At 37.2% G+C, this 27,033-nt stretch overlaps 1 protein-coding gene and 1 pseudogene across 1 annotated transcript in view; one reads left to right on the plus strand and one right to left on the minus strand.

Annotated features, from left to right (window-relative positions):
• LOC127544692 (immunoglobulin gamma-1 heavy chain-like) overlaps positions 1–22,107 on the minus strand; it is a 29,163-nt gene extending 7,056 nt beyond the window's left edge. The window contains exons 1-3 of the mRNA XM_051971457.1: positions 21,132–22,107; positions 20,546–20,873; positions 20,070–20,077 (exon numbers count right to left, since the gene is read on the minus strand). Of these exons, the coding sequence (XP_051827417.1) occupies positions 20,070–20,077; positions 20,546–20,873; positions 21,132–21,201 (406 nt within the window). The 5' untranslated portion in view covers positions 21,202–22,107. The remainder of the gene's footprint in view (positions 1–20,069; positions 20,078–20,545; positions 20,874–21,131) is intronic.
• The window catches only part of LOC127544676 (ribonucleoside-diphosphate reductase subunit M2-like), a 681,272-nt pseudogene that overhangs the window by 19,869 nt on the left and 634,370 nt on the right, over positions 1–27,033 (plus strand).

Consider the following 27,033-nt stretch of genomic DNA (forward strand, 5'->3'; position numbering starts at 1 on the left):
CTCAGGAAGTTTAAGAACTTTTGAAATGATAAATTCTCCTGATATGACTTAAGTTGATTGATTCTTGGACCAGAGTGGAAGACCAGCCATTTTTATTTCATTTTTGATATGCCTGATAGTGTCTTTATCAAAGAAATTATGTTGTGGTAGAACCCTAGTGACAGAGATATTCCTTGTCATAAGCTATATTCTTCACAAATGTTCTGTGAAACATGATGGGGGGGGATGGTAAATGTTAACAAAAACAAAAGAATTTATTACATGGAATTTCTCAATCCAGTTCTTTTTTTTTTTTTAGGGTTTTTTTTTTATTAATAAAAATTTATTTTCTTCCTCTCCAACTGTCCCTTCCTCCCACTAGAAAAAAAATAATAAAAACAAAACCTCTGTAACAAGTAAAGTCAAGTAAACAAATCCCTACCCAAAGGGGGAAAAAAAAGTCTCATTCTGCATTCTGAGTCCATCAACTTTCTGTCCAGAGATGGATGGCATACTTTATCATCAATCTTCTTTAAGGGAATCCTTAAGTCTTTCACAATTGTTTGGTTTTTTTAATGAATTTATTTATTTAAAACTTAAATATAAAATAGAATAAGAAAAAAATCATGTGCATAGCAGAACATGAGAGGATTCAAAGTATAAACCAACAAATTTCTATTTCAAGAAAATGTATATAATAAATACTACATCATATATTCAAAATTGTCCACCTTTTCTTTGCTTCCTTGTGGACTTTCTTTTGTTCTCTGCTTTGTTTCATTGTTCTTTTCCCTTTCCTTATCCCCATCTCCTCCAAGCAGGCTATATAGTTAAGTGCTGAGATATAATTATAGCTATAGTTGCATAGATGTATATGTGTATATGTGTATGTATATATGTATGCATGTATACATGTATATAATTGCCTATATGTACATACAAATCTACACATATGTGCATATATATGTATACTTACAAATGACATATACATATATATCTATATTCATACACATATATACACATATACTTTCTCATACATCTGTGTTAGGTTATATTACACTTCTTTATCCTTTGTTTCTCTGATGGATAACATCATCCTTCTTAAGTCCAAGTCTTTTCATATTTTTCTAAATCTACCAACTCAACATTTCTCCAGCAATATTCCAACCTTATGCAATCTAATAGTTTTAAATAGTCTAAAACAATATCACTTCATATGACTAACATACAGTGGTTTCCCTAATTTTTTCTCTTTTTTTCTTATAAATTCTATTCCTGATCACTACTATTATGTTTATTGTTTGTGTGTATCTCTTGTTTCCTGTCCCTTCTGATTCCTCAACTTTACTTCTACCTTGCCTTACTATTATTTAACTTAACACACCTCCAAGGATCTTTCCGTTATCTTCTCACTCCACCTTTTCCCTCCTTCTTTATCCCATTCCCAATTAATGCTCCCTTTTATATGCCCCCTATCCTATTCCTTCCCTATCTTATTAATTAATAAATTTAGGAGGTTTTTAATACTTTTTTAGATATATATGTATTGTTCCCTCTTTAACCAATTCCTGATGTGAAGATTCCAGATCTACTACTAGCCCTCCTCCTCATCTAATTCCTCTCTGTTAATTCTTGCTTTCATTCATATCACCTAATTATTCTTTTTTTTTCCTTTTCTTAAATGGTTTTGCTTTTTAGAATCACATCATACTCAATTCTACTCAAGTTTTCTTTTGAACTAGTCACTTAATAATGACAGTCTTAGACATATGGTTTACATTTCTACAAATAAAGCATAGTTTGCCTTAGTGAGATCCTTGAAATTAATCTTTGATATTTACCCGATATTTTTCTTGGATCTTATATGGCAAATTTTCAAATCAAAAATGCAGGAGGACAAAGGTAGAGGGATTGGGAATTCAATGTAATGATTCGTAGTCATCTCCCAGAATTCTTTCATTGGGTATAGCTGGTTCAATTCATTACTGCTCTAATGGAACTGATTTGGTTTATCACATTTCTGGAGAGAGCCACGTCTATCAGAATTGATCATCATATAGTATTGTTGTTGAAGTATATAATGATCTCCTGGTCCTGCTCATTTCACTCAGCCTCAGTTATATAAGTCTTTCCAAGGCTCTCTGAAATCATCCTATTGGTTATTTCTTACCAAACAATAATATTCCATAATATTCATATACCACAATTTATTCAGCCATTCTCTAATTGATGGGCTCAGTTTCCAGTTTCTGGCCACTACAAAGAGGGCTGCCACAAACATCCGTGCACATACAGGTCCCTTTCCCTTCTTTGTGATCTCTTTGAGGTATAAGCCCAGTAGTAACATTGCTGGATCAAAGGGTATGCACAGTTTGATAACTTTTTGAGCAGAGTTCCAAATTGCTCTCCAGAATGATTGGATGTATTATTCACAATTCCACCAATGATGTATTAGTGTCTCTGTAGTGAAGATTAAATGAGATGGGGGCAGCTAGAAGACAATGAAGAATGTTGGTCATGAAGTCAGGAGTTCCTGAGTTCAAATCCAATGTCAGAAATTTAACATTTCCTAGCTGGGTGACTCTGCGCAAGTCATTAACTAGAAGTTAGACTAGAAGTCATTAACTAGAAGGACTTAATGCCATTGAGAATTAAGGTGAGAGAGTTTGGGAGTAAAGCTAAGATGGTGAAGTAAAGTCAGAAAACTGCTTGAGCTCCAATTTCCCTCAAAAACTATATGAAACCAGAGCAGCTAGGTGGTACAGTGGATAGAGCACCAGTCATGAAGCTGATCTGAGGATCTGAATTCAAATCTGACCTCAGATACTTAACACTTCCTAGCTGTGTGACCCTGGGCAAGTCACTTAACCCCAATTGCCTCAGCAAAATATATATGTATATGAAACCAAACTTCTGAATGGAGCCACTCCAGTGGAGTAAAACCACTCCCCAGCTCAAAGTAGACCTGAAAAATGCTGTGGGTGTCTTGATTGAGAGCTCAAAGCATATGAGCCTTTTGATCTCAGAGGCAAGATGAATGAGGTGGGAGACTCATAGAATGTGAAAAGAGTTCCAGTTTATTATACTGTACAGCCTTGTTGATATACATTTTTGCAAGCATGATCAGCCCGTGGACAGTAGACAATCCCTGATCATCATCCAGAGAAGCAGCTCTTAGGATTTGCATAAGCATGATATCTGCCAATGAGAAGAAAGCCAATCCAGCAATTTAGCATCTCGCTCACAGGCAAGAGGCTCTGTCAAGTCATTCCTGCTTCCAAGCAACTAGCTGTGACCCTCAGGCTGATCCCTTTCCCATGTTATGCATCACTGCTCCTTGATCAATAAGGGCATTTCTTCAATGTGGCAGAAAGCTTATTGTGCACCAAAGGTCAAGGTAGCCTTTGTATTCCCTCTCATACCGTAGCAGAAAAAACTTCAAGAAACATTAGTCTCACTAGGGTGAAAAGGGTGTTCAAGCCAACTCAAATAGACTCTGGGAAAGCCAGTGAGACGGTTTAAATCACAGCAAATCAGAAACTGATACCCTCAATCCTGATTCAGTAATAGAGCAAATTAGTGGGGCAGCTTTCAGTCCCAGCTCAGAAAGCAAACTCTGGGAAACCAGGCTATTTCCTGAAAAGAACAGGCAAAGCTACCCTCTACAAACACAAGAGACCCCTGTGCTCAAAGTCAAGGCTCAGAGCTGCACAGGAAGCTTGGGACAGTGCCTCCTTTACCCCAAGAGCAGAGCTCAACCTAAGAGTTAAAAAAAAAAAAAAGAGGAAATACTAAAAGAAAAGAAAATGAGCAAGAGAAAGAAAAGAACCTTGACCATAGAAAGCTATTATGGTGACAGGACAGACCAAAACATAAACTCAGAAAAGGACAGAATATACACAGAAGAAATCTCAAAATGTGATATGAGTTGGTCTCAAGCCCAAAGAGGCTTCTTGGGAGTGCTCATAAAAGACTTTAAAAGGCAAATAAGAGAGGTAGAAGAAAAAATGAGAAAAGAAATGAGAGTTATACTGAGAGAATCAACAGCTTAGAAAAGGAATAAAAAAATTTGTCTGACAAAAACAATTCTTTAAACAATAGAATTAACTAAATGGAAAAAGAGATACAAAAGCTATTTGAAGAAATTACAAAAAAAAGAACAGGACAAATGGAAACTAATGACTTTATGAGACAGCAAGAATCAATCACACAAACTAAAAAGAATGAAAAAAGAAAGAAAATGTGAAATACCACATTGGAAAAATAGCCAACCTGGAAAATAGATCCAGAAGAGACGATTTAAAAATCATTGGCCTACCTGAAGGCCATGACCAAAAAAAAAAAAAAACCTGAAACCATTACATGAGAAATCATTAAGGAAAATTGCCCCAGTATTCTAAAAGCAAAAGGGGAAATACTGATTGAAAGAATCCATCAATCACCTTCAGAAAGAGAATCCACAAGGAAAACTTCAAGGAACATTGTTAAAAAATAACTCCAAAACTACAATCTCAAGGAAAAATACTGCAAACTGCCAGACAAAAACAATTCAAATATCAAGGAGCAAGTCAGGATTACCCATTATCTAGAAGCATCTACAATAAAGGATCAGAGAGCCTGGGAAACTATATTTTGGAAGGCAAAGGACCTAGGGTTACAACCAAGATTTAGCATCATCTTTTAGGGGAGGCAATGGAGCTTCAATGAAGTAAAAGACTTTCAACCAGATCTATTGAAAAAACCAGAACTAAACAGAAAATTTAATCTACAAACACAGGACTCAAAAGAAACATAGAAACATATCCCCTCCTTTTAAACAGGGGGGAAATATATATTATTTATTTTAATATATCATATATGTATAATTATATATAACATAATATAAATAATATATTATTATATATTGTTCAAAGGTTCCCATCCTTAGATGGGAAAATGATATATATAACTCTTGAGAAATGGCTATCATGGGGGGTGGGAGGGAAGGGATAGATGGGGGGACCGACAGAAGGGAGCATCATATGAACTGAGGGTATGATTTTGAATGGACAGTAAGTTGATAACATCAAAGAAAGAAAAGGTCTGTACTGGGGGGGAAAAAAGGAAAGGGAAGATATAATGGGAAAATTAGTTCACATGAAAAGGTACAAAAGATCTATTACAATCAAGGGAAAGAAAGGAGGGGCATGAACATTATTTGAAGCTTGATCTCATTAGTTTTGTCTCTAAAAGGGAATAACTTAATCATTCAGTTAGGTATAGAAATTTATCTAACCCTGTAAAGAAGTAAGAGGAGAAAGAGGAAAAGAAAAATGAAGGACAGGATAGAAGGGAGGGCAGAAACACCTACAGGAAAAGGTAAGAGAAGAGAGGAAGAGTTGATAGAAGATAAGATAATAGGTGGAGTAGGTTTAAAAAAAACACTACTAAGACAAGGGAAGAAAGTGGTAGGAGATAAGGTAGTGGGTGGGTGAGTAAAAATAAAAACTAAGGATAGGGTGGAAAGAGGGAAAAAAGTATATTCAGTATATATTACTAGTTCATACTAGTAATCATAACTAGTAATCATAACTGAATATAAATGGGATGAACTCTCCCATAAAATGGAAGGAAACAGCAGAATGAATTAAAAAACAGAATCCTATAATATGTTGTTTACAAGAAACACATTTGACACAGAGAGACACATACAGAGTAAAAGTAAAAAGCTAGAACAGAATTTATTGTTTCAACTGAAATAATAAAAATAAGCAGGGATAGCAATTCTAATCTCAGATAAAGCAAAAGTAAAAATAGATCTTATTAAAAGAGATAAGGAAGGAAAATACATCTTGATAAAATGATATCATAAATAATGAAGTAGTAATGATACTAAATGTGTATGCACCAAGTGGTAGAGCAGGAAAATTCCTAGAGAAGATTTTGCAGGAAGAAATGGACAGAAAAACTATTCTAGTGAGGGCTTCAACCTTCCTCTCTCAGAATTAGACAAATCTAACTAAAAAATAAACAAGAAAGAAGCTAGGGAGGTTAATAGGATCTTAGAAAACCTAAATATGATAAACCTCTGGAGAAAATTGAATAGGGATAGAAAGGAATATATCTTTTTCTCAAAAGTATATGGCACCTATATAAAAATTGACCATAGATTAGGGCATAAAAACCTCACTATCAAATGCAGAAAGACAAAAATAGTAAATGTTTCCTTTTCAGACCACAATGCCATAAAAATTATACTCAATAAAGGGCCAGGGAAAGATGGACTAAAAACCAATTGGAAATTAAACAATCTAAATCTAAAAAATAAGTGCATCAAACAACAAATCACAGAAACAATCCATAATGTCATTCAAGAGAATGAAAATAATGAGACAACATATCAAACCTATGGGATATAGCCAAAGTAGTTCTAAGGGGAAATTTTATATCTCTAAATAGCTACATGAATAAAATAGAAGATAGAGAGAGAGAGAGAGAGAGAGAAATCAATGAATTAGGCATGCAACTAAAAAATCTAGGAAAAGAACAAATTAAAAACCCCCAATTAAATACAAATTAGATATTCTGAAATTCAAAGGAGAGATTAATAAAATAGAAACTAAAAAACTATTGTACTAATAAATAAAACTAAGAGTTGGTTTTATGAAAAAACCAACAAAATATATAAATCTTTAGTTAATTCGATCAGAAAAAAAGAAAGAACTCCAGTTGCCTCAACAAGAACCAAAAAAAGGAAGAAAAAAAAAAAAAGGATTAAATGAGATCATATTGCAAAGACACTTGCAAATCTCAAAATACTGTATAAATGTTAACTATCATCATCATTATTATGTTAAAAGCCTTTAAAATACTCAAAAGAACCATCATATGTAAAAAATCCATCCTTGCCCAGGATAAACTCCACAGTTCTTTCAACCCATCCTTTTATAGTATTATCTCAAGACCGTTCACCATCCTTATTTCTCAACAACATAAGATTTGAAATTACATTATGGACAGATTGTAGTTATTGTCTTTAACAGCAAGGTGAAGAATTTAAACATAGTCTTGAGGACAACATTAAAAGTTTATGGTCTAGGGAATGGTGTGATGAGAAAGCTTAATCAGCTGACTTTTACCAGGTGAAATGGAAGGGAAAGGCATATAGAACAGCCAAGGAAAAGAAGGCCTGTGCTAAGATGGAGGCTGTGCAAATGGACAGGGAGTAATAAATGCTTAGAAATCATCAAGGATAAATGAAAAGAATACAGAGTCTGATTGGCATTTACTGTTAATCTGATGGGTTGCCTATATGATGAAAACCTTAGATAATAAGTACACAATCTTTGTATGAGTGGAGATTCTTTGAATCCATTGAACCCACCTCTCCTTGGCTTCACTTCTGTGTCATGATTTTTGTAGCATGATCTCCCTGGTATGTACCACTGTGTATCCCAGTTCCACTATGATTGATGTTCTAACTAAAACCTCATCCTACTTATCTCTCTCTGCTCTCTCTTCATTCTTCTCACATTGTCAATCACAGAGTTTTATGGCCCTTTGATGTGGAATTCTTAGGAAGAGGAAGGGAGACTTCAGAGGAGACACCTGTGTTCGACTTTAGACAATCTCAAAGATTCAAGCTTCACTTGTAGAAAAGGACCCTCCTACTATTATTCCACTAACGTGTGTCATTAAAAGTTTTTTTTTTCTTGCTGCTCAATAACTGCATAATATGAGGGTCCTGAGTATATTAAAGGTGGAAATGACCACTAGGGACATGATGACAAAGAGTGCACTTACTCAAGAAAAATAAATCCAATACATCTGACTCAATCATCAAATTCATCATGCATACACACACACACAAACACACACACACACATACACACACCCTTCATGCTCCCTTATGGAACAAGTAGAAGCAATGCATATAAGAGTATGAGGCATTGTGGTTAAGTGGTTAACAATTAAGTAAGCAGTGTGGTTGCAGAAAAGGGTAAAAATTGTATTTCAACATGAAGAAATGGCCTTTTCATATGCAAACATTTTAGTGAGTGAAAAGGGCAAAAAAAAAACTTATGTATCAAAACCATGAAATTCATATGTAAAGAAATTCAGTTTTCAGATAAAACATGAAAAGTTTCATTTTAGAAAGGATTAAAGAAAGACTTTTTGCATAAAGGAAAAGGAGAATTAAAATCACTTTATGGAAGATGTAAAGTGTTGCCCTTTTTATATGTGAATTTGGTGATTTTAAAGACCACAAAAAAAAGAACTTTGGGGCATTAAAAACATAAAATACATGTATAAAGAAATAATTTCAGATAAATGTGGGGGACACAAACTATTAGGAACATTCAGTAGAGAAATGAAAGGATTTAATGAGGATTAAAAAAGGAATGCAACTTAAGGCATTGTGATACATCAGCTAATTTATATGTGATTGTTTTTAAAGCTTGAGAAAATAAAATTCACAAAGCAATAAACCAAATAACTGGAGACTATGGGATGATTAAATAATGACTTGGTTTCAGAACTAATAAAAGGTAGATTTTGCGAGTTAAATGGGGATAATATTATTTCTAGAGTTGTTATGAGAATAAATAAGATAACAGATAGACAGCACTTTACAAACCTTAAAATGCTATTGTTACTAGTTATTATAATTGTGCAAACTCTTTCAACTCTTTCACCTCATAAAGAAAAGATGGGTCACTGAGTATGAGAAGACTCTTAATTTGAATTATTGAGGATAGTAACAATCAATCAATAAGCATGTGAATAACACCACTGGCATACCCTTTAATCCTCAAGGACAGGCAATAGTAGAGAGGAGAAACAGAGACATTAAGATGCTGCTCCAAAAACAAAAGAAAGGGGGAGCCACAGGTAACCCTAGAGAGCTTCTAAATCTAGCTTTTTATACTATTAACTTCTTGATTTTTGACAAAGATGCACTGGCTCCGGCAGACAGGTTTTATAACCCACCAGAAGGGCAGTATCCAGTGCGAGCAGCTCCACTATCTTTAGATAATCGCCAGGTGATGTGGAGAGACCCAGAAAGTGGTGAATGGAAGGGACCAGATAGACTAACTGCTTGGGAGAGAGGGTTTGCTTGTATCTCTACAGGTGGAGAAGGAATCAGATGGGTGCCAACGAGCCATATTCGCCTTGTCCATCGCAGAGAGATGGAGCAGACCCTTGAAATGAAGGAGAAGACCCAAGAAACATCAAGTGGTTCTGTTGCTGATTGTGCTCACCATTGAAAGAGTGTGGCAGTTATGGCGTTTGACTCATGGACATAGAAAATCATTGGACTTCAAAACCCTCAGAAATCATTGGATTCTTTGAGACATTAGATTGTTGTAGGACTTTAAATCCCTCAGGAATCATTGGATTCTTTGAGACATAAGACTTGAAAGCCCTCAGGAATCATTGGATTTTCTGAGAAATGATAAGACTGTCACAGGACTTCAAAATCTGCTGGAATCATTGGATTCCCTAAGACATAAAAAGACTTTTGCTGGACTTCAAAAACTTGGGGGGATCATTGGATTCCCTGACATGTGAAGCAATGGACAATAGATTGGTTTTGGACTATCTCTTGGCTGCTGAAGAAGGTGTATGTGTGACTGCTGTTTACATACTCTCCTTCTAGGACTTCTGGCAATCTTTTACAACACAATGTTGATTTATATTGTTTGTTATACCGTTAATTGGGTGAATAATTCATGTCTGTTACACCACATCAAGCTTGCACTGACTGTGGGGAGAGTCATCACTAATAGCCTCTGCGTTGTTGCTGTGTGCTTGTGTAATACTTCCCATGCTGATGGGTTTGTGCATAATAAGACCCTTGAGCCCAGAAATCTGCTAGCAACCCCCACTTCCCTTTGGTGCTTTTCATCTCCCTTCCTGAGATGTCAGGGAGGGTGTGATTATCTCCTTTTTAGTGCTTTCACCTCCCTTCCTGAGAAGTCAGGGGGGTCGTGATCACCTCCTTTTCAGTACTTTCACCTCCTTTCTTGAGAAGTCAGGGAGGATGTGATCACCTCCCCTTGGGGGCTCTGACCTCCCTGAGGAGTCAGAGATGGCATGATCACCTGTGTTCTAAAACAAAAGAAAGAGGGAGATGTAATGGGCTGAGGCTTGAGTTGATGCACTGAGGTCCCAAGCACATGAGGCTAAATAGTAATTGGACCATACTCTATTAATATATAAGCTTGGAGAAAGAATGGCCCCCACCCACTCTTTGTGCAAGTCCTGATGTGTTGTATAGGAAATGACGATTCTGGTGGGTGGAGGCAGGGGAGTGAAAAAGGAAGGGGAGGAGAGCTCAGGCCCCACTTTCTCTGCTAGCTTTTTTTTGCCATTGTGACGACCTTTCTGTTTGTTTCTCTTCTTCTTTTTTTTGCTTAGGCAGTTGGGGTTAAGTGGCTTGCCCATGGTCACACAACCAGGAACTGTTAAGTATCTGAGGCTGGATTTGAACTCAGGTCCTCCTGACTTCAGGGCTGGTGCTCTACCCACCGAGCCATCTCCACTATGTACCAGGAACTGTGCTAAGTACTAAGAATACAAAGGAAGTAAAAAATATTGCTTTTGATCTCAGGGAGCTCACATTTTAATAAAGATTGCATGGAAATAGTTATGCATATGCAAGATAAATGCAGAATAGATAGATAATCTTAGAGGGAAAGCATGAGCAGTGAGGTAAGAGACAGGCAGGAGAACAGGAATGCTTCCTGCATGGTTTTGAGCTGAGTTTTAAAAGAAGTCAAGGAAACAAAGAATTGGGGATTAAGAGAGTGTTCCAAAAATAGGGGAAAGATCATGCAAAGCATGTACTTAGAAGTTGGAATACCATGTGCAAGAGAGGAGTAGGCTGATGTAGCTTGGTCACAAAATGTGTGGAGGTGAATAAAGATTGTAAAAACTGTAAGAAGATTGGAAATGTCAGAGACCAGATTGTGGAGGGCTTTATATGCCAAGAGGACTTCATATTTGATACTTATTGTCATGCATGGGGGGAAAGGCAGGGAGGCTAACATGGCCAGAACTGTGCTTTAGGAAAATCACTTTAGTAGCTGATTTGAAGATAGACTCAAGTAAGAAGAGAATTGATTAATAATAACTTCTCCTCAAAGGAGGAGTTTTCTACCATTTTTGATCATAGATTATATGATGAGGAAGGAGGAACATATCAAGGAGATACAGGCAATGGGAGTCTGTTAATTTAGTCATCCCCAGCCAATTAGGAAGGGATTTTTATGTTTCAGGATAGGAAATAAAAGGCTCATTCCCATGTCTCTCAGTGCAAATCTACCCAGAGACTGCCCTTAGGTGAATCACCTGTTTCTTGCAAGAACTATAAATAAACCAACTTACTTCATACAATCCTGAGTCTTTTTTATCTTTTTACCATGTTTCTAATAGGGAAATAGTAATAAATTCTCTTATTCAGTTTTAGATGTCTAGGAGACAATTTGAGATGTCCTAAAGGAAGTTGGAGAACTGGAGTTCAGAAGAAAGGTTATATAGATCTTGGAGTCATTTGCATAGAGATGATAATTGAACCTATGGGAAACTGATGAAATCACCAAATGATATATTATGGAAAGAGAAGAAAAGAAGACTCAGAACAGAGCCTTGGGAAGCACTCAGTGACCTGGATGAAAATTCAGCAAAGGAGACTGAGAAAGAATGATCAGATGGGTTGGAGAGCCAGAAAAATACAGTATCATGAAAACAAAAAGTAGAGAAGATGAGAAAGTGATTGTGCTTATCAAAGGCTATGGAAAGAACAACAAGAAGGAAGAATGACAATTAAATGATTGGTACCTTAAGAGAGCCTATTTTCAGTTAAATGATGATGTTGGTATGGAGATTGAAGGTTTAGAAGTGAATGAGATTAGAAGACAACTAATTTTGAAAGCTTTCTCAGGAGTTTAGTGAAGAAACCAAATTGGGGGGGGGGAGATAAGAGATAAAATAGGTAATAGATAGATTAGATAAAGTGAGCACATTTAAAGGAATAAGGAAGGCTTGGGTATATTTAAAGGCATCAAGGAAGTAGCAAGCCAATGGGAGAGATTGAGAATAGAAATAAAATGGGTATAATAGAGGGAGCAATGCACTTGAGAAGATAGGAAATAGTGTGATCTAGAGTGCAGATAGAGGGTAAAGTCTTGGCAAAAAAAAAAAAAAAAAAAAAAGATTTACTTCTTGTCAGAGACAAAAGATGAATGGGATAATGGAAATATGACTGAACGATTGAGATGTTGAGGAAAAGAAAAGCAGAATCTCTTAGCAAATGATGCAGCAAGAAAGAAATTCAGAGGAATCCATCAGGACAGCAGTCAAGAAAAATACCAGCATTCAGCTGCTCAGAAGACTTCAGCTATGGTGTGTGGGAAGCTATAAAGTTCAATTCCCTGAGGTCCTCACTCTTTTACATTGGGCTTTTACCATTACTGAAACTCTACTTTCCAGGTCTCCTCTGGGGAGAGTTGGCATTCTTGCTTTATTTCCACAAAAGTTCTCATGTATATCCATTGTATATGATACTTGATTTTGATTTTAGTACTATATTTTTGTGATATTAGAAAAGGCTTCTCATGCCTATATTATGTTAAATAAGTGTTGTACTTTGTCAAATGCTTTTTCTACTTCTGAGATAGTCATGTGGTTTGAGAGTTTTAATGTAATTTTTTTGTTTTCATTGTGTTCTTAATGTTGAACCAACCTTGAATCATTGGTATAAATCCAACTTGGTCATTAATGAAGATATAGGAAAATATAATGTACTCTAATTAAATCATTGCTTAAAATGAAGGAGAAACAATGCCTATAGTTGTTCAAAAAAGAAAAAAAGGCTATTGAAGAATGAGTGAAAAGGGCAAAATGGACAAAGGAGGGCTTGAATCAGGGTAGAAGAACATTTCCATGGGAGGAGAGATATATTCTATAATAAGAGATCAAGTCTTTCAAAGGATAAAATCTACAGGGATTTGGTGAATTAAGGAAGCCACTGACTCTGAGATAATGTGCCTCTTACCTAAAAATACAATTCCCCTCAGTTGTTAATAGGCTCCCAGCACTACCTGAGAAATTACTTTAAATTTACATAAGATGGAAGTAAGAAGACATGAGTAGTGACTTTTCTAGTAAGACAGATGGTTGGTAATACTAGGGTGTTTGTTCCATCAGAGTAGGAACTTTTTTTTTTTTTGGTCTTCCTTTCCCTAATGTTTGGCATAGTACCTGGCACACCAAAAGTATTTAATAAATTCTTGTTGACTCACAAGGAAGTTCAATCTAGCACTGATATCAAGATTGGATTGGATTGATAAGGAAATTCAAGCAGGAACTAGTAGGAAGTTATTAGAATAATTGAGGCAGGTACTAATTGACTAATACTAGGGTGAAAGAAATGGGAATAAAGAGGAGCAAACAAGTTATATCCTAGAGGTAGAAATGTAGAAAATGTCACTAAATAGGACTCTCCTAAACATCTCTATCCTTTGATTTAAGATCTCCAGGGGTAAGATACTCATTCCCCCTCAAGGCATCCCCATTCCACTTTTGAGACAATTCTAATGGTTTAAAAAGATCTTCCCTGCATGAAGCCCAAACCTGGCTTCCTAAAACTTCCCTTATTACCCCCAGGACTGCTTTCTAGGCCACACTTTAGAATAAAGTCTAATTTTTCCCCAACATGCCAGTCTTTCAAATACTTAAGTATTTTCCTCTCCTTGGATGACCAAATCTTAGTTTTATTCAACCACAGAGGGAGGGAAAGAACTAGGATTCTTCTGATTAATCACCCTCTATTACACCTAACAACAGCCATTTAAGCTCAGTGGGGGAACCATTTTGGGCAGAACTTACGTCAAGGTCATTTCATTACTGTTTAGATCAAATGATTTCAGGCCAAGGACATGAGTCTGTGGTCAAGAAAGTCCCATGAACTCTGTGACTTGGATCAAAAGGGGAAGAAAGTGCCTAGTGTGTATCTAAGTGGGAATGAAGTATATGTGTGCTCCCCATATGTGCTCTCCTCACCACCTCCAACAGACTATCTGGTTTCTGCCCCAGGTGGTCCTGATGTTTCATCACTGTGAGTTCCAGCTCAGTCTACACAGTGATATATGCCCTACCTTAAACCCCAGGTGTGGCGAGGTCTGTGGAAGGTGTTCACAAATGATTCACAGGACACTGAAGTGTATGGAGAAGTGCTTATAACAGAGTGAACCTCAAAGAGGAGAGGTTGGTAGTAGAGGGAAAGCCTGGAAGTCACAATGGGAAACAAGGGCTATTCCAAGTCCCTTACCCCAATCAGTGAGTTTATAAAATGAGTAAAAGTACAGTCAGTGCTAGGGACAGCTATGTCATCAGGCAGGAATTAGATCTCAGTGAATGCAAGAAGATAAAGGGAATGAGAGAGAAAAAAAGTTATTATTTATGGAGCAGGCATTCCAGAGAGCACAATAGAAGGAATGGGTAGCTAAAGAGTGAAATGTTGGGGAGATTTGGTTGAGGAGATAACATTAAAGCATGTTAGTGGGGGGACAAAGAAGAGCTTTGAATAATGGCAATTGGGAGTTCAGAATCAGGATAATAGCCGTGAGAGTTTTTTTAATCAATATAATGAATTTAGTTTGGGGTTATTATCATCCCTAAGGATTCTGCCTCAGGTTGGATTCTCCCAAGGTATTGAACAATAATTTGTAGCTGAAAAACCAAGAAATTGGGAGTGGTCAGGAGTGTGATGGAATGACTAGATCAGGAAGGGTAGAATTTTTTTTAATTAGAATGAAATTAGTCTAGTACAGCCAAAAGTCAAATTATATGATAATCCCTAGCTGGGATATTCTCCAAACTTGCATTCTCATTCATGGGTTGAAAGGGAGCTGCTATTTGGAGTTCTAAAGCCACCCTGTGGGGTCATACTATTACTATTACATATCATGAGTTCCAAACCATGTGTATACTGCTAGTATTCAATTTGTAAACATTTTTGTAATAATACTTATCTATGAAATACTTACGAATCAGCACTATCCAAAGCACTAGGGCTACAAAGAAAGGCAAAAACACTGGTTCCTGCCCTCAAAGAGCTCATATTCTCATGGAAGAAACAACATGCAAATAACTATGTACAGACAGTTTATGTTCAGAATAAAGGAAAGATAATCTCAAAGGGAAAGTATAAGCAGTAGGGGAAACGGATGAGAAGACCAGGGGAAAAAATTGTTACAGGATATAGAACTTGCATTTGAACTAAATTTTGAAGGCCATGAGAGCCAGGAAGAAGGGAACATTTTATATATAGTCTGTGAAAATACATGGAGCCATGAAATAGGGTGTCATGTTTGAGGCACAGAAAATAAACACATAAGCTTAATCAAAGAGCTTTGTAAAGGAAGTCAAGCGTAAGAAGAATGAAAAGATAGGAAGAAGTTAAGCTGTGAAGAACTTGAAATGTCAAGTAAATCATTCTATATTTGATTCTGGAGCTAATAGGTAGTTATTAGAACTCAATGAGCAAAAGGATGACATGGTTAGAACTTTGTGCCCTTTGGCAGCCAGGTGGAAGATGAACTGAAGTGAGGAGAGACTTGAGGCAGGAAGACTAACCAAAAGGCTATAACAAAAGTCCAAGTTTGAGGTGATGAGGATGTATCAGGATAATGGCAGTATGAAGGAGAGGAGATGAATATGAGACATATTATGAAGATAGAAACAAGACTTGGAAAAGATTGGATATGGAAATGAGTATGTGTGATGTGTAGAAGACACTGAGATTGTGACACTGGGTGACTCAGATATTGGTGGTGCTTTCAACGCTATTAGGGAAGTCAAAAAGACAGAAAGAAAAATCTGAAGTGACTTATATGAACTGATGCAAAGTGAAATGAGCAGAACCAGGAGAACATTGTACATGGAGAATAACAGCAATATTGAATGATGACTAACTTAGCAATGAACTTAGCTATTCTAAGCCATATAATAATACAAGACAATTCTGAAAGACTTATGATGAAAGACTTACCATTTCCATAGTAAGAAATGATGGAGTCTGAGTATAGATTGAAGCATTTTTTTTACTTTATTTTTCTTGGAAATTTTTGGTCTGTGTGTGTATTTTTTAATAACATGACTATATGGAAATACATTCTGCATGACTGCACATGTATAACCTACATCAAATTGCTTGCCTTTTCAATAAGGAGGTTAAGGAAGAAGATAAGGAGACAATTTTGAATTCAAATTCTTTTTTTTTAAGATGTTTAAATTGTTTTTACATTTAATTGGAGAGGAAATGAAATATTAAAGAGAGAGGGAAGGGTTTTGAGGGAGAGATAACAAATTCTGTTTTGAATATATTGATTTTGAGATGCTTATAGGATATTCAGTTTGAGACATCCAAAAGGCATTTGGTGATGTAGCACTGGCGCCTAAGAGAAAGGCAAAAGGTGTATATAGCTCTGGGAATCATTCTCATAGTTATGATAATTGAAACTATGCGAGTTGATAAGGTCATCAAATAAAATAGTATAAAGGAAGAAGACCCATATTAGAATTTTGAAGGATACTCACACTTAGAAGGTATAATTTGGATGGAGACTCAGCAAAGGATCCTGGAAAAAGAGTGCTAAGACTATAGAAAAAGAGTCAGAAGAGAGCAAAGACCTAGAAAGGAAGGAGAATGAAGAAGAGTATCAAAGGTATCAGGAGGTTAAAAAGGATGAAAATTGAGAAAGGCTTGTTAAATTTGGCAATTCAGAGATCACTGCTAACTTTAGAAAGAGTAATTTCTGTTGAATGATGTCAGAAGCCAGATTATGGAGAATTTGGAAATATATAAAAGGAGAGAATGTGAAGTTACCTGCTATATATGGCTTTAGGAAGTTTGGACAAACAAGAGATTAGCTTTGCTCCCTATATAGGCCCCAAGGCACATTCTCTCAATATGATAAGACACATAGCATAATACCAACTAAAAATGTGCCCCTTGTTGAGCAGTGGACAAAGTTCTAGCCTTGGAGCTAGGAAAAATGTAGTTTAAATCCAGCTTCAAACACATACTAGTTTGGTGACCCTTGACATATTCTTTGACTTCTGTCTGCCTCAGTTTCTTCAACTGTAAAATGGAGATAATAATAGTACCTACCTCACAAAGTTTCTGTAAGAATCAAATAAGGTAATATTTGTGACGGACCTGGCAAATATTTAATAAATATTTGTTCCCTTCCTTGAACTGGGGAATGTATGAATGCAGGCATGAGAAACCTCTTAGAAGCAGTCCTCTTAATGTTCCTCTGCATGTATATCTGTGTGTGTGTTATTGTATAGATATATCTATCTATACAATAAAACATCATCATGTGTGACTATATTCAAAATGGGGAAATAATCACACTCTGTACCCTCACAAGAGAATCTCAGATTTTCAGTATTAGAGGCTACTTCAGTGATCATTCAATTCATAACTGAAAAAGAATCCCTTCTATAATCCTGATTGTTGTTTCTGTTGTTGTTGAGTCATGTCAGGCTCTTCATGATCCCTTGTGAGATTTTCTTGACAAAGACATGGGAGTAGTTTGCCATCTCCTTCATCCTCTCATTTTACAAATAAGAAACTGAGGCAAAAAGGGTTGAGTGATTTCCCCAGGATCACATAGATTTTATATGTATGTATGTATACATATTGAATAAGTATTTTTTAAAAGTTGAGATGATGTGCTAAAGCTTTTCCTAGAAGTATGACTACAATATCCATCCAGGGAAGGAACATCAATTGATTATTTAATTAATTTATTTAGCACCTACTATATTCCAGGCACAGTGCTACTGCTGGAAATATAAAAAGAGGTAAAGGATATAAATTTAGTTCTCCTATATTCAGAGAAGGTGAAAAAATATGGAGCAGAGTATTATAAGGGAGCAGAGTATGATTATTTCCCCATTTTAGTTAAAGAATATTATATGTATAACATATATTATTATTATACACACATATGTATGTGTGTGTACATATACATATATACATACATACATACATAACAGCACAGCCAGTCTTTCAGTCTCTCAGTTACCTTTTATTGAGCCTGACACTCCCCCTGTTCTTCCTTCCTCCAATCTATGCCTATGATATTTTTATATCTCTGACTCTCATCAGAGCTTTAATGTCAAAGAGATGGGATAGCTAGCTATTGGTCTTATGATGACTTATACTTTTAATTCCAACTTTGGGATGTTTCTTCCCTAGGAGCTTTTGGATAACCAACACTCTTCCTAGGACAACATGACCATCCATAGGCTCCCTACATTTTCTGTTATTCTTGAAGGACTATAGAATAGAGGCATTCTTCCTGAAAGCTAATTGCCAGGCTGAGAGGTGAGAGTCAAGCCTTCTAGGAAAATTCTGGTCATGTTGCTTTTCTTAATATAGGACATACACTTCAGAAACTAGTAAGCTACCTGGAAGTATGCTTGATTTCTAGGCACTATTATTGCTGGGATGGCATCTATGACAATAAGCATGTGAGAGTTCTCTCATGGATCCTTGAGAAGGGATCTTTAACATCCTACCGTGTTTCCCCAATAATAAGACCTATCCCAAAAATAAGCCCTCCCCTTACTGTGTAAGATTCCTCTAAAATAAGCCCTCCCCCGAAAATAAGCCCTATTTAGATTGCTACTGTAGTGAAGGTGATCCCCTGCGCTATACGCTACATTACGGTACCCTCTGTATGCACCGTTCCCCCCCCCCCCAGGTGAAACACACGCCACACTCCAAGCTGCATCCAATCAGAGCTACAGCAGTGAGTGCGTCATCCTATTCTTCCCCAGTGATTTGTTTGCTGGAGCCATTGAGAGCAGTGTTGTGGAGGAGAGCTGAGGCAGGACAACATAAAAACCCAGTATGTAAGCGGGAGTGAGGGGGCATGATGGAGGAAAAAAGGGGCATGATGGAGGATAAAAGAAGAACTCAGGGGGCATGATGGAGGATAAAAGAAGAACTCAGCCAGCACTCACCGCACTAAAGAAATGAAGAACTTCCTTGCAGAGAGAAGAATAGATCAAGTAATGATTCCTGCAGGAATGACTGCCTATCTCCAGACCCTTGATATTGCAATAAACAAGCCATTCAAGAACCATTTGCGCATGGAAGTCAATGACTACATTGAAAATAGAAAAGAAATCAGGGTGGAAACTTTGTGAAGCCCTGTCTGCAAGAAGTTGTGACTTGGATGAAGAAGTCATGGGATAAAATTACTGACAGCTGTGTCACCAAGGCACTACGAGCAGGTTACCTGGACAAGACATGTTCATTTAAAGAGAGCTATATTGCTGGACATGACAGATTGGGTCCACTTCTTCTGAAGGAAATAGAGGCTTAAGACATCCAGGATGGAATTCAGGGTATGGACACTTATGACAATGTTGTTGAAAAAGATGATATGATCATTATTGAATAAAGGTACTTTTTTTTGTTCACGTTTACCTGTTTATTAAAATTGCTGTCAATATTCATTAAAATAAGCCCTCCCCTGAAAATAAGCCCTCTGGCGTTTTTCTGTCCAAAACCATTAATAAGACAGTGTCTTATTATCGGGGGAAAACGGTATAACACCCTGTGTATTGATGCTTACAGGGTTAAGGAAGTGCCTAACTCATTCCAGACAAAGAGAATTTAAGGCTGTTTTTAGTATCTAGAAGTTTTGTATGTGAATTCTCTTGAAAACTGATACTTGTATATGATAATGTTAGAACCCATAATCAGCTCATGTTACAAGTCCAAAGAGATGAATATATTGAGAGTTGCCTTCCTGGTTCACTGGCTTTCTGATTGTTACTGTTATTGTTGTTGTTGTTGAGTCATGTCGGACTTTTAATGACCCCCATTTGCCATTTTGGCAAAGAAACTCAAGTAAATTGTCATTTCCTCTCCCTCTCATTTTACAGATAAGGAAACTGAGGCAAACAGGGTTGAACAACTTCCCCAAGGTCACACAGATAGTAACTATCTGAAGCCAGATTTGAACTCATGAAGTTGAGTCTTCCTGACTTCAGGACCAACACTCTATCCTTTGTACCACCTCCCCAACTCCTCATATATTCTACTACAGTAGATTTTTCAGAAACAAGGGCTCTGGCCCTGATTTAGCATCTTCTGAAATTTATTTGTAGGCCCTTTGGAAAAGCCAAAGTGACTTCTTTGCCAAAATCAACTTAATCAAGACTAACCAACATGGCATCAGCCTGAGATTGGTAGATAAGGGCGGGGGGAGGAGGAGAATCAAATGAGAACAAGGAAATAAACTAGAGCCACTAGAAGTATGGAGAGGTAGCTAAGACCGGGAGAAAAGCTCTTTTTTCAACTTGAAATACAAATAGACACAGCTTGTTTTTGCCCCAATCTATACACACACAGATACACATGCAGAGGAACATTAAGAGGACTGCTTCTAAGAAGTTTCCCATGCCTGTATTCATAGGTTAGGCAGTAGCTGTCTTCTCAGCTCCAGTGCTGATTCTACCTTAGGCAGTATAGGTTTTATGTCAGAGCCTATACCTGGGCATAAACATGGTGAGTCTTGCACAGTAGTAAATGCCTGAGTCCTCCTTCTGCAGATGGTTCAGAGTCAGCGAGACTGTACCAGCCTCATTGTTCCTGAAAATGAAGGCTCTATCTTGAATGCTCTTCTTGTATTCCTTTTTGTTACCTAACCCAGCAGTGATACTGGCCACAAACTCCTTGGTGCCTCCAAGTGGGCTCCAGTGCCAGGAAAAGGAAAAGTCCTTAAAGCGGAGTCCTGAGGCTGTACAGGTCAGGGTCAAGTTCTGACCCTCATGAGTCAGTTTGCCGCCTGTCTCCACCAGCTGTACCTGGGCCCAAGACCCTGCAGAGGACACATGGAAAGAGAAGGTCAAGACCAGGACAGAGAAATCTGAAAGCTAGTGAAAGGCTGAGGCTCACACCCAGATTCCTTAGGAGAAAAACCCAAGTAACTGAGTAAAGAGACTCTCAGCCACATAACCAGTTCATTGGAGAAAGAACAGTGAACAGAATAGAAGGGAAATATCTGGAGGCTAATTGGAGGGATAGTTGTGCACACAAGTCCAGGAAGAGAGGAGGAAGGGGATAAGGACAGAAATACCTGAAATAATACAGAAGAATAGTCCCAAAAGATAGACCCTGGTAAGACTATTAGAGCTCCTGATAAACATTTTACAGATCACGGATGGTTGTAGAACAAGTTTCAAGGGGTATCGTTAGATCCAGGCAGTTGTGATCTAGGGTTGATTATGTCTGCATCTTTATGTGGTCAGCCCAGACAGAGCAGTCTTTAAAAAGGCAGCTGAGAGCAGTAATATCAGCAGCCCATCCCCCACACTGGGGCAGAGAAGACAGGGTGGTGCATGAGAGGAGGACAGAAGTAATTCTGAGGAGAAGGGACTTGCCCAACATAACAGTGACTGTGTGGCTGACTCCCGGCTCCAGTCGCATTTGAACAACCTCATCCAGTTGCCATTACAGGACCTGCAGCATCCTTCCTATAGTTTAAGGCATGTTCAAGGCACAGGCCAACATCCATAAGTATGCTAAGCAACTAAGTCTGGCATTTCTACCTGGAACTAATTTACAATTTTAGTGCCATACTCATTAAACTATAAAAGTGTCATTTTAGAGAACTAAACAAAAAAAATTCATTTGGAAGAATAAAAGGGCAGGAATCCCAGAGGGAAATCATGAAACAAAACAGGAACAGAGGGGTCCTAGGAGGACCATTTTTAAAAACCCACCTATATATACAATTTTTTAACTACAATCAATTACATTGGTCTTGAAATCATGTTAATTTCTTTTTGCTAGTGGCAAAAAAAAAAGCTATCAAATAGAAACTTCAAAAATTAGTACTATTTCCTAGCTAGTAAGTGCAGGACCAAGAGACTAAATATATTTTGATGTTTTTATATGTCCTTCTCTCTTTCTCTGTCTTTAACTCTTTATCTTTGGTTTTCTCTGTGTCTCTCTATCTGACTCTCTGCCTCTTTGTGTGTCTCTATCTTTTAGCCTTTATCTCTCTGTCTTTCTCCATGTCTGTGTGCCTCTGTGTCTCTTCTCTGTCTCTGTTCTCTCTCTCTCTCTCTCTCTCTCTCTCTCTCTCTCTCTCTCTCTCTCTCTCTCTCTCTCTCTCTCTCTCTCTCTCTCTTTCTTTTTCTGTTTCCCCCTTTACATACTCAGAACTGATTGTTGTGACTCTGGCAATATCCTGGATGCTAAAGGAGATTCAAAAGCTCTTGGCTGCAGCACAATAAAAGAAAACTAGACTATCCTACTTTGGGATATACATGACCCTTCTTCCCTTTGCAAATATGTTAAGTTCCATCATCACCTGTCTCAACAGTTCCATGAGGTCAAGTTGTGTGTGTTATCCAACTCTCCATCATAACAACAGGAACAAACTGGATTTGAATTCTACAACTAGCAAAGATTACTGCTCATTGCTCACTGACCTTCATTTCATCCGTGGCACAATTCTTCTGCAAAGAGAACTAACAATGTTTGCATAAGCACTTTTCAGAGCAAGGACATGCCTAACCTTAGGCATCAGTAATTGAATCACTGGAGCTCAATCTAGAAAGCAAACCACTGGGGGTTGCTCCAGAGATTGATCCAAGTGCAAAAATCAAACTAAAGAAAAATGAAGTTTGAATTCCAAATAAGGCAGTCATTATTGAATAATCCCTTTCCACCTACCTTCAACCTCTTAAAACAAACAAACCAAAAAAAAAAAAAAACCTTTAAAGGAAAAAAGAATTGGTACACTTTAGAAATTAATTATCAATTATAGAAATACATATAGAAGAACTGCACATGTTTAACATATTGGATTACTCGCCACCTAGGGGAGGAAATGGGAGGAGGGGGAGATTTGGAACACAAGGTTTTGCAAGGGTCAATGTTGAAAAATTATCCATGCATATGTTTGAAAATAAAAGCTTTAATAAAAAAATCTATTCTAAACAAAAAATTATCTAAACATAAATATATTTTATATATGTAGAGACAGATAGGTGGTAGATATAAAGATAGATGACAAATAGATAGATAGATAAGATGGATAGATAGATAGAAAAGAGAGATAGATATAATACAGAAAATCCCTTAATAAATGACACAGAACCAGAGGTTTCTATTTAGTATATCTGTGGAACCTTTCCTCCTCTTCACTCTTCCTTCATAACATCTCTTACTGTATATGTTCTCTTCTGCCCCTGATACTGCCACCTCCTTGATACAGAACCCTCACCACCTCATGCCTAGATTGCAAAAGCCTGCAGGTGTGTCTCCCTGCCACAAGTATCTCCCACTCCAGGCCCTCCTCTATGCCCGCTGCCAAAGTTATCTTTCTAAAATGCAGGTCTGATCATGTCATCCCTCCTACTTAAAAGACTCCAGTGGCTCTCTGTAACTCCCAAATTAGCTCCTCTCTTTGGTATCAAAGCCTTTCATAACCTGGAATAGCTCTTTTCCTATTTAGTCTTCTTACATCTTACATCCTCCCATGTATTCTGTGATCTAATGATACTGGCCTTTCTAGCTCTTCCTTCAACAAGACATTCTCATCTCCATACTCTAGACATATTCTCTGGCTATCCCCCATGCCTGAAATTCATTCCCTCCTCATCTCTGCCTCTTATACTATCAGTTTGGGTGACTTTGAACACATATGCTGACTAGATTAGTCTGAGTTTTTTGCCTCTGGTTTATTCTTCTGTTTTGTTTCTTTTTGCGAACATAGATGATCAAATAGTGATTATGAGTTAGATATTTCCAGGCTTAGAAGTTACTTTGTCACTTCACTAGGGTGGGAGCACCTGGTCCTTTCCCTCAATTAGAACTGAATAAAAACTGAAACTACTTTTTACTTGAAGATAATCTTCACAGAAGGACATGTCTATCTCCTGACCTGGCTCACTAGAAAATATGAACCTTGCAGGACTTATTGGTACCACAGAGACTTGAGATGAAAGTTAAATGACTGTTTGCTTACTGTTTCATAACTTGTTCTATATATCATTCTTCTAAAAACTTATAGTAGGAATTTTAAGCCCCTATTTTATATTTAAGATTTTATTAATTCAGACTTTTCAGCATGTGTGTGGCTCCTTAATTGCATAATACCCACAGGAGAATTTTAGAGATAAAAACTGGGGAACCCTGAAACCCAGAACTATTTTATGATTATATGGTAAATGTCCATTTATATTAGTCTAGCCAAATTCTGTTTAAAAGGTGTTTGAATAGAGATAATTTGCTGAGATACTCTGTATTTACAACATGTGCTCACGAGAACACACACACACACACACACACACACACACACACACATACACACACACTCAAATTTATACCAGACCAAATAATGATCAAGAAATTCAATGAAAAACTACAGTAAATGATTTCTTCCACCTTAGAAGTATACAAAAAGTCAGTCAGAAACTCAAGGGCAATTAGAAAGGGGATTCCTATCAAAGCCAGGCCCAGTGTAAGCAAACAATACTGTAATCTCACAATTTCAATTTTTCACCATTTTTCAATAGTGATTGACAGAAAAACTGCCCAGAGTATCTACCTATTCATGCACTGTGTGCGGTATACAGAAGTACCTGGGCAACACAGCAGCAAACAAATCTGTAGGAGAAAGGAAGGAAGTGGGGAAAGCATAGATCAGTATGTCAGATAACACATTTTTAAAGCTGTAAGAAAAAATATTGGTGATAGCTTTCTGTCCAGAGGCATCAAGAATGGCAGGCTACCATGAAAAATCCCTAGGAAAGTTGTAAATCCACAGAAAATTTCCTTGAAAGTCCCCAGAAAGCAGATAAAGCCAGTGCAAGTGTGGTTCAGCCAGTTCCAAACATACCAGAGTTTTGAGCATCTTGTTCTAAAATGACTAGTAGTATCTAGTACTCTGAACTTCAAAGATTGTGAGGGATTCATACCTACCACTATGTGAAAGTTAAGACAGAAACCCAGTTGATCCAAGGTGAAACCAAACAGAGTTGGCAACCCCATCCAAAGTACAGGAGGGAAGTTGAGGGCAGAAGAGGGGAGTGAAGATTGGCCTTAGCCCTAGTAAAAATTCAGGTACTAAACTTAGATGAGTTAACCAAAGAAAACAACCACTATTAAAAATTATTGTGAAACTACATATCTCCCAAAAGAAAAGGGTGGCTTAGTAACAACTTCCACAGAGAACTGAAGAAAAAAATGAATTGTTCATAAGTACTATGAAGTATGAAGTGACGTGCATAAACTCTCAATAGAAAAGTTAGGAGAATAAATAGCTTAGAAGAGAAAATAATAAACCTTATTCAAAAAACAGACTTTCTGAAAACTAGTGTAGTGGATGATTGACCCATGAATCCAGCTGAGTACAGAGTACTCAGCAAACGCAATCCCCATGTGGAATTGGGAGGATACACATACATTCTGTAGCTTGTTCCATTGAATTAACTGTTTGGTGAAAAGGAGACTCTTTGATTGCCTACATAGCTACATAGGACACATTTTAAAAATATTGTTTGACCATAAGCTGTCCTTTCCCATGATTTGACTTCTTCCTACCTAGTGGTCAAGAAAAGAAGAAAGAAGAGAAATGATAGTGTAAAAGTAGAGGCTTCAGGCCCTTCCTGAGATTAGCATATGACATGAGTGTGGGCCTCAGTTATTTGCCTTGATGCTTATTCTCTCACTGTAAGTGAAAGCAACCAGAGATGGAGGTCAAAGACTAGAGCCCTGCCCCAGTTTTGTTAGCTAGCCCAGCATCAGAGTTATAAAGAGTAAGAAGTAGCCTTTGGAACCCAGTACCTCAGGGACAGAGGTAAGATCTTGTCTAACAACAATGTTGCATTTGCCATTCTGAAGAGTAATTTGGAAATATGCTCAAAAAGTTATCAAACTGTGCATACCCTTTAATCCAGCAGTATTTCTACTGGGCTTATATCCCAAAGAGATCTTAAAGGAGGGAAAGGGACCTGTATGTGCCAAAATGTTTGTGGCAGCCCTGTTTGTAGTGGCCAGAAACTGGAAACTGAGTGGATGCTCATCAATTGGAGAATGGCTGAATAAATTGTGGTATGTAAATATTATGGAATATTATTGTTCTGTAAGAAATGACCAACAGGATGATTTCAGAAAGGTCTGGAGAGACAGGAACTGATGCTGAGTGAAATGAGCAGGACCAGGAGATCATTATATACTTCAACAATAATACTATATGAGGATCAATTCTGATGGGCGTGGCTCTCTTTAGCAATGAGATGAACCAAATCAGTTCCAACAGAGCAGTAATGAACTGAACCAGCTACACTCAGCGAACAAACTCTGGGAGATGACTAAGAACCATTACATTGAATTCCCAATCCCTCTATTTTTGTCCACCTGCATGTTTGATTTCCTTCACAGGCTAATTGAATAATATTTCAGAGTCCAATTCTTTTCGTACAACAAAATAACGGTTTGGACATGGATACTAATATTGTATTTAATTTATACTTTAATATATTTAACATGTATTGGTCATCCTGCCATCTGGGGGAGGAGGTAGGGGGAAGAAGGGAAAAATTGGAACAAAAGGTTTGGCAATTGTCAATGCTGTAAAATTACCCATGCATATAACTTGTAAATAAAAAGCTATTAAAATTTTTTTAAAAAACAATGTTGCATTTGGATATAAACTTGGGACTACTGATATTTTGAAAGAGTATGAACTCTGAGCCCATTCTCCACAGAGACCAGAAAAGTAGTAAAGAAGAGAGTAGGAAAGGGAGGAAAGTATAGGGGAAAGAAGCAAGATACCTTCTCAATTCCTTCAGCTCCTCTATCTTCAGTTTGGAGTATTGAAGGGTAGAGCATTAAATTCTTCTCAAAACTTTTCTTTAAAGAAGGTTGGATCACCATTCTGAGGAGCAATTTGGAACTATGTTCAAAAAGTTATCGAACTGTACATACCCTTTGACACTGCAGTGCTTCTAAATCCCAAAGAGATC

Source organism: Antechinus flavipes, chromosome 1 (assembly GCF_016432865.1).
Source record: "Antechinus flavipes isolate AdamAnt ecotype Samford, QLD, Australia chromosome 1, AdamAnt_v2, whole genome shotgun sequence".
Lineage (NCBI taxonomy): Eukaryota > Metazoa > Chordata > Mammalia > Dasyuromorphia > Dasyuridae > Antechinus > Antechinus flavipes.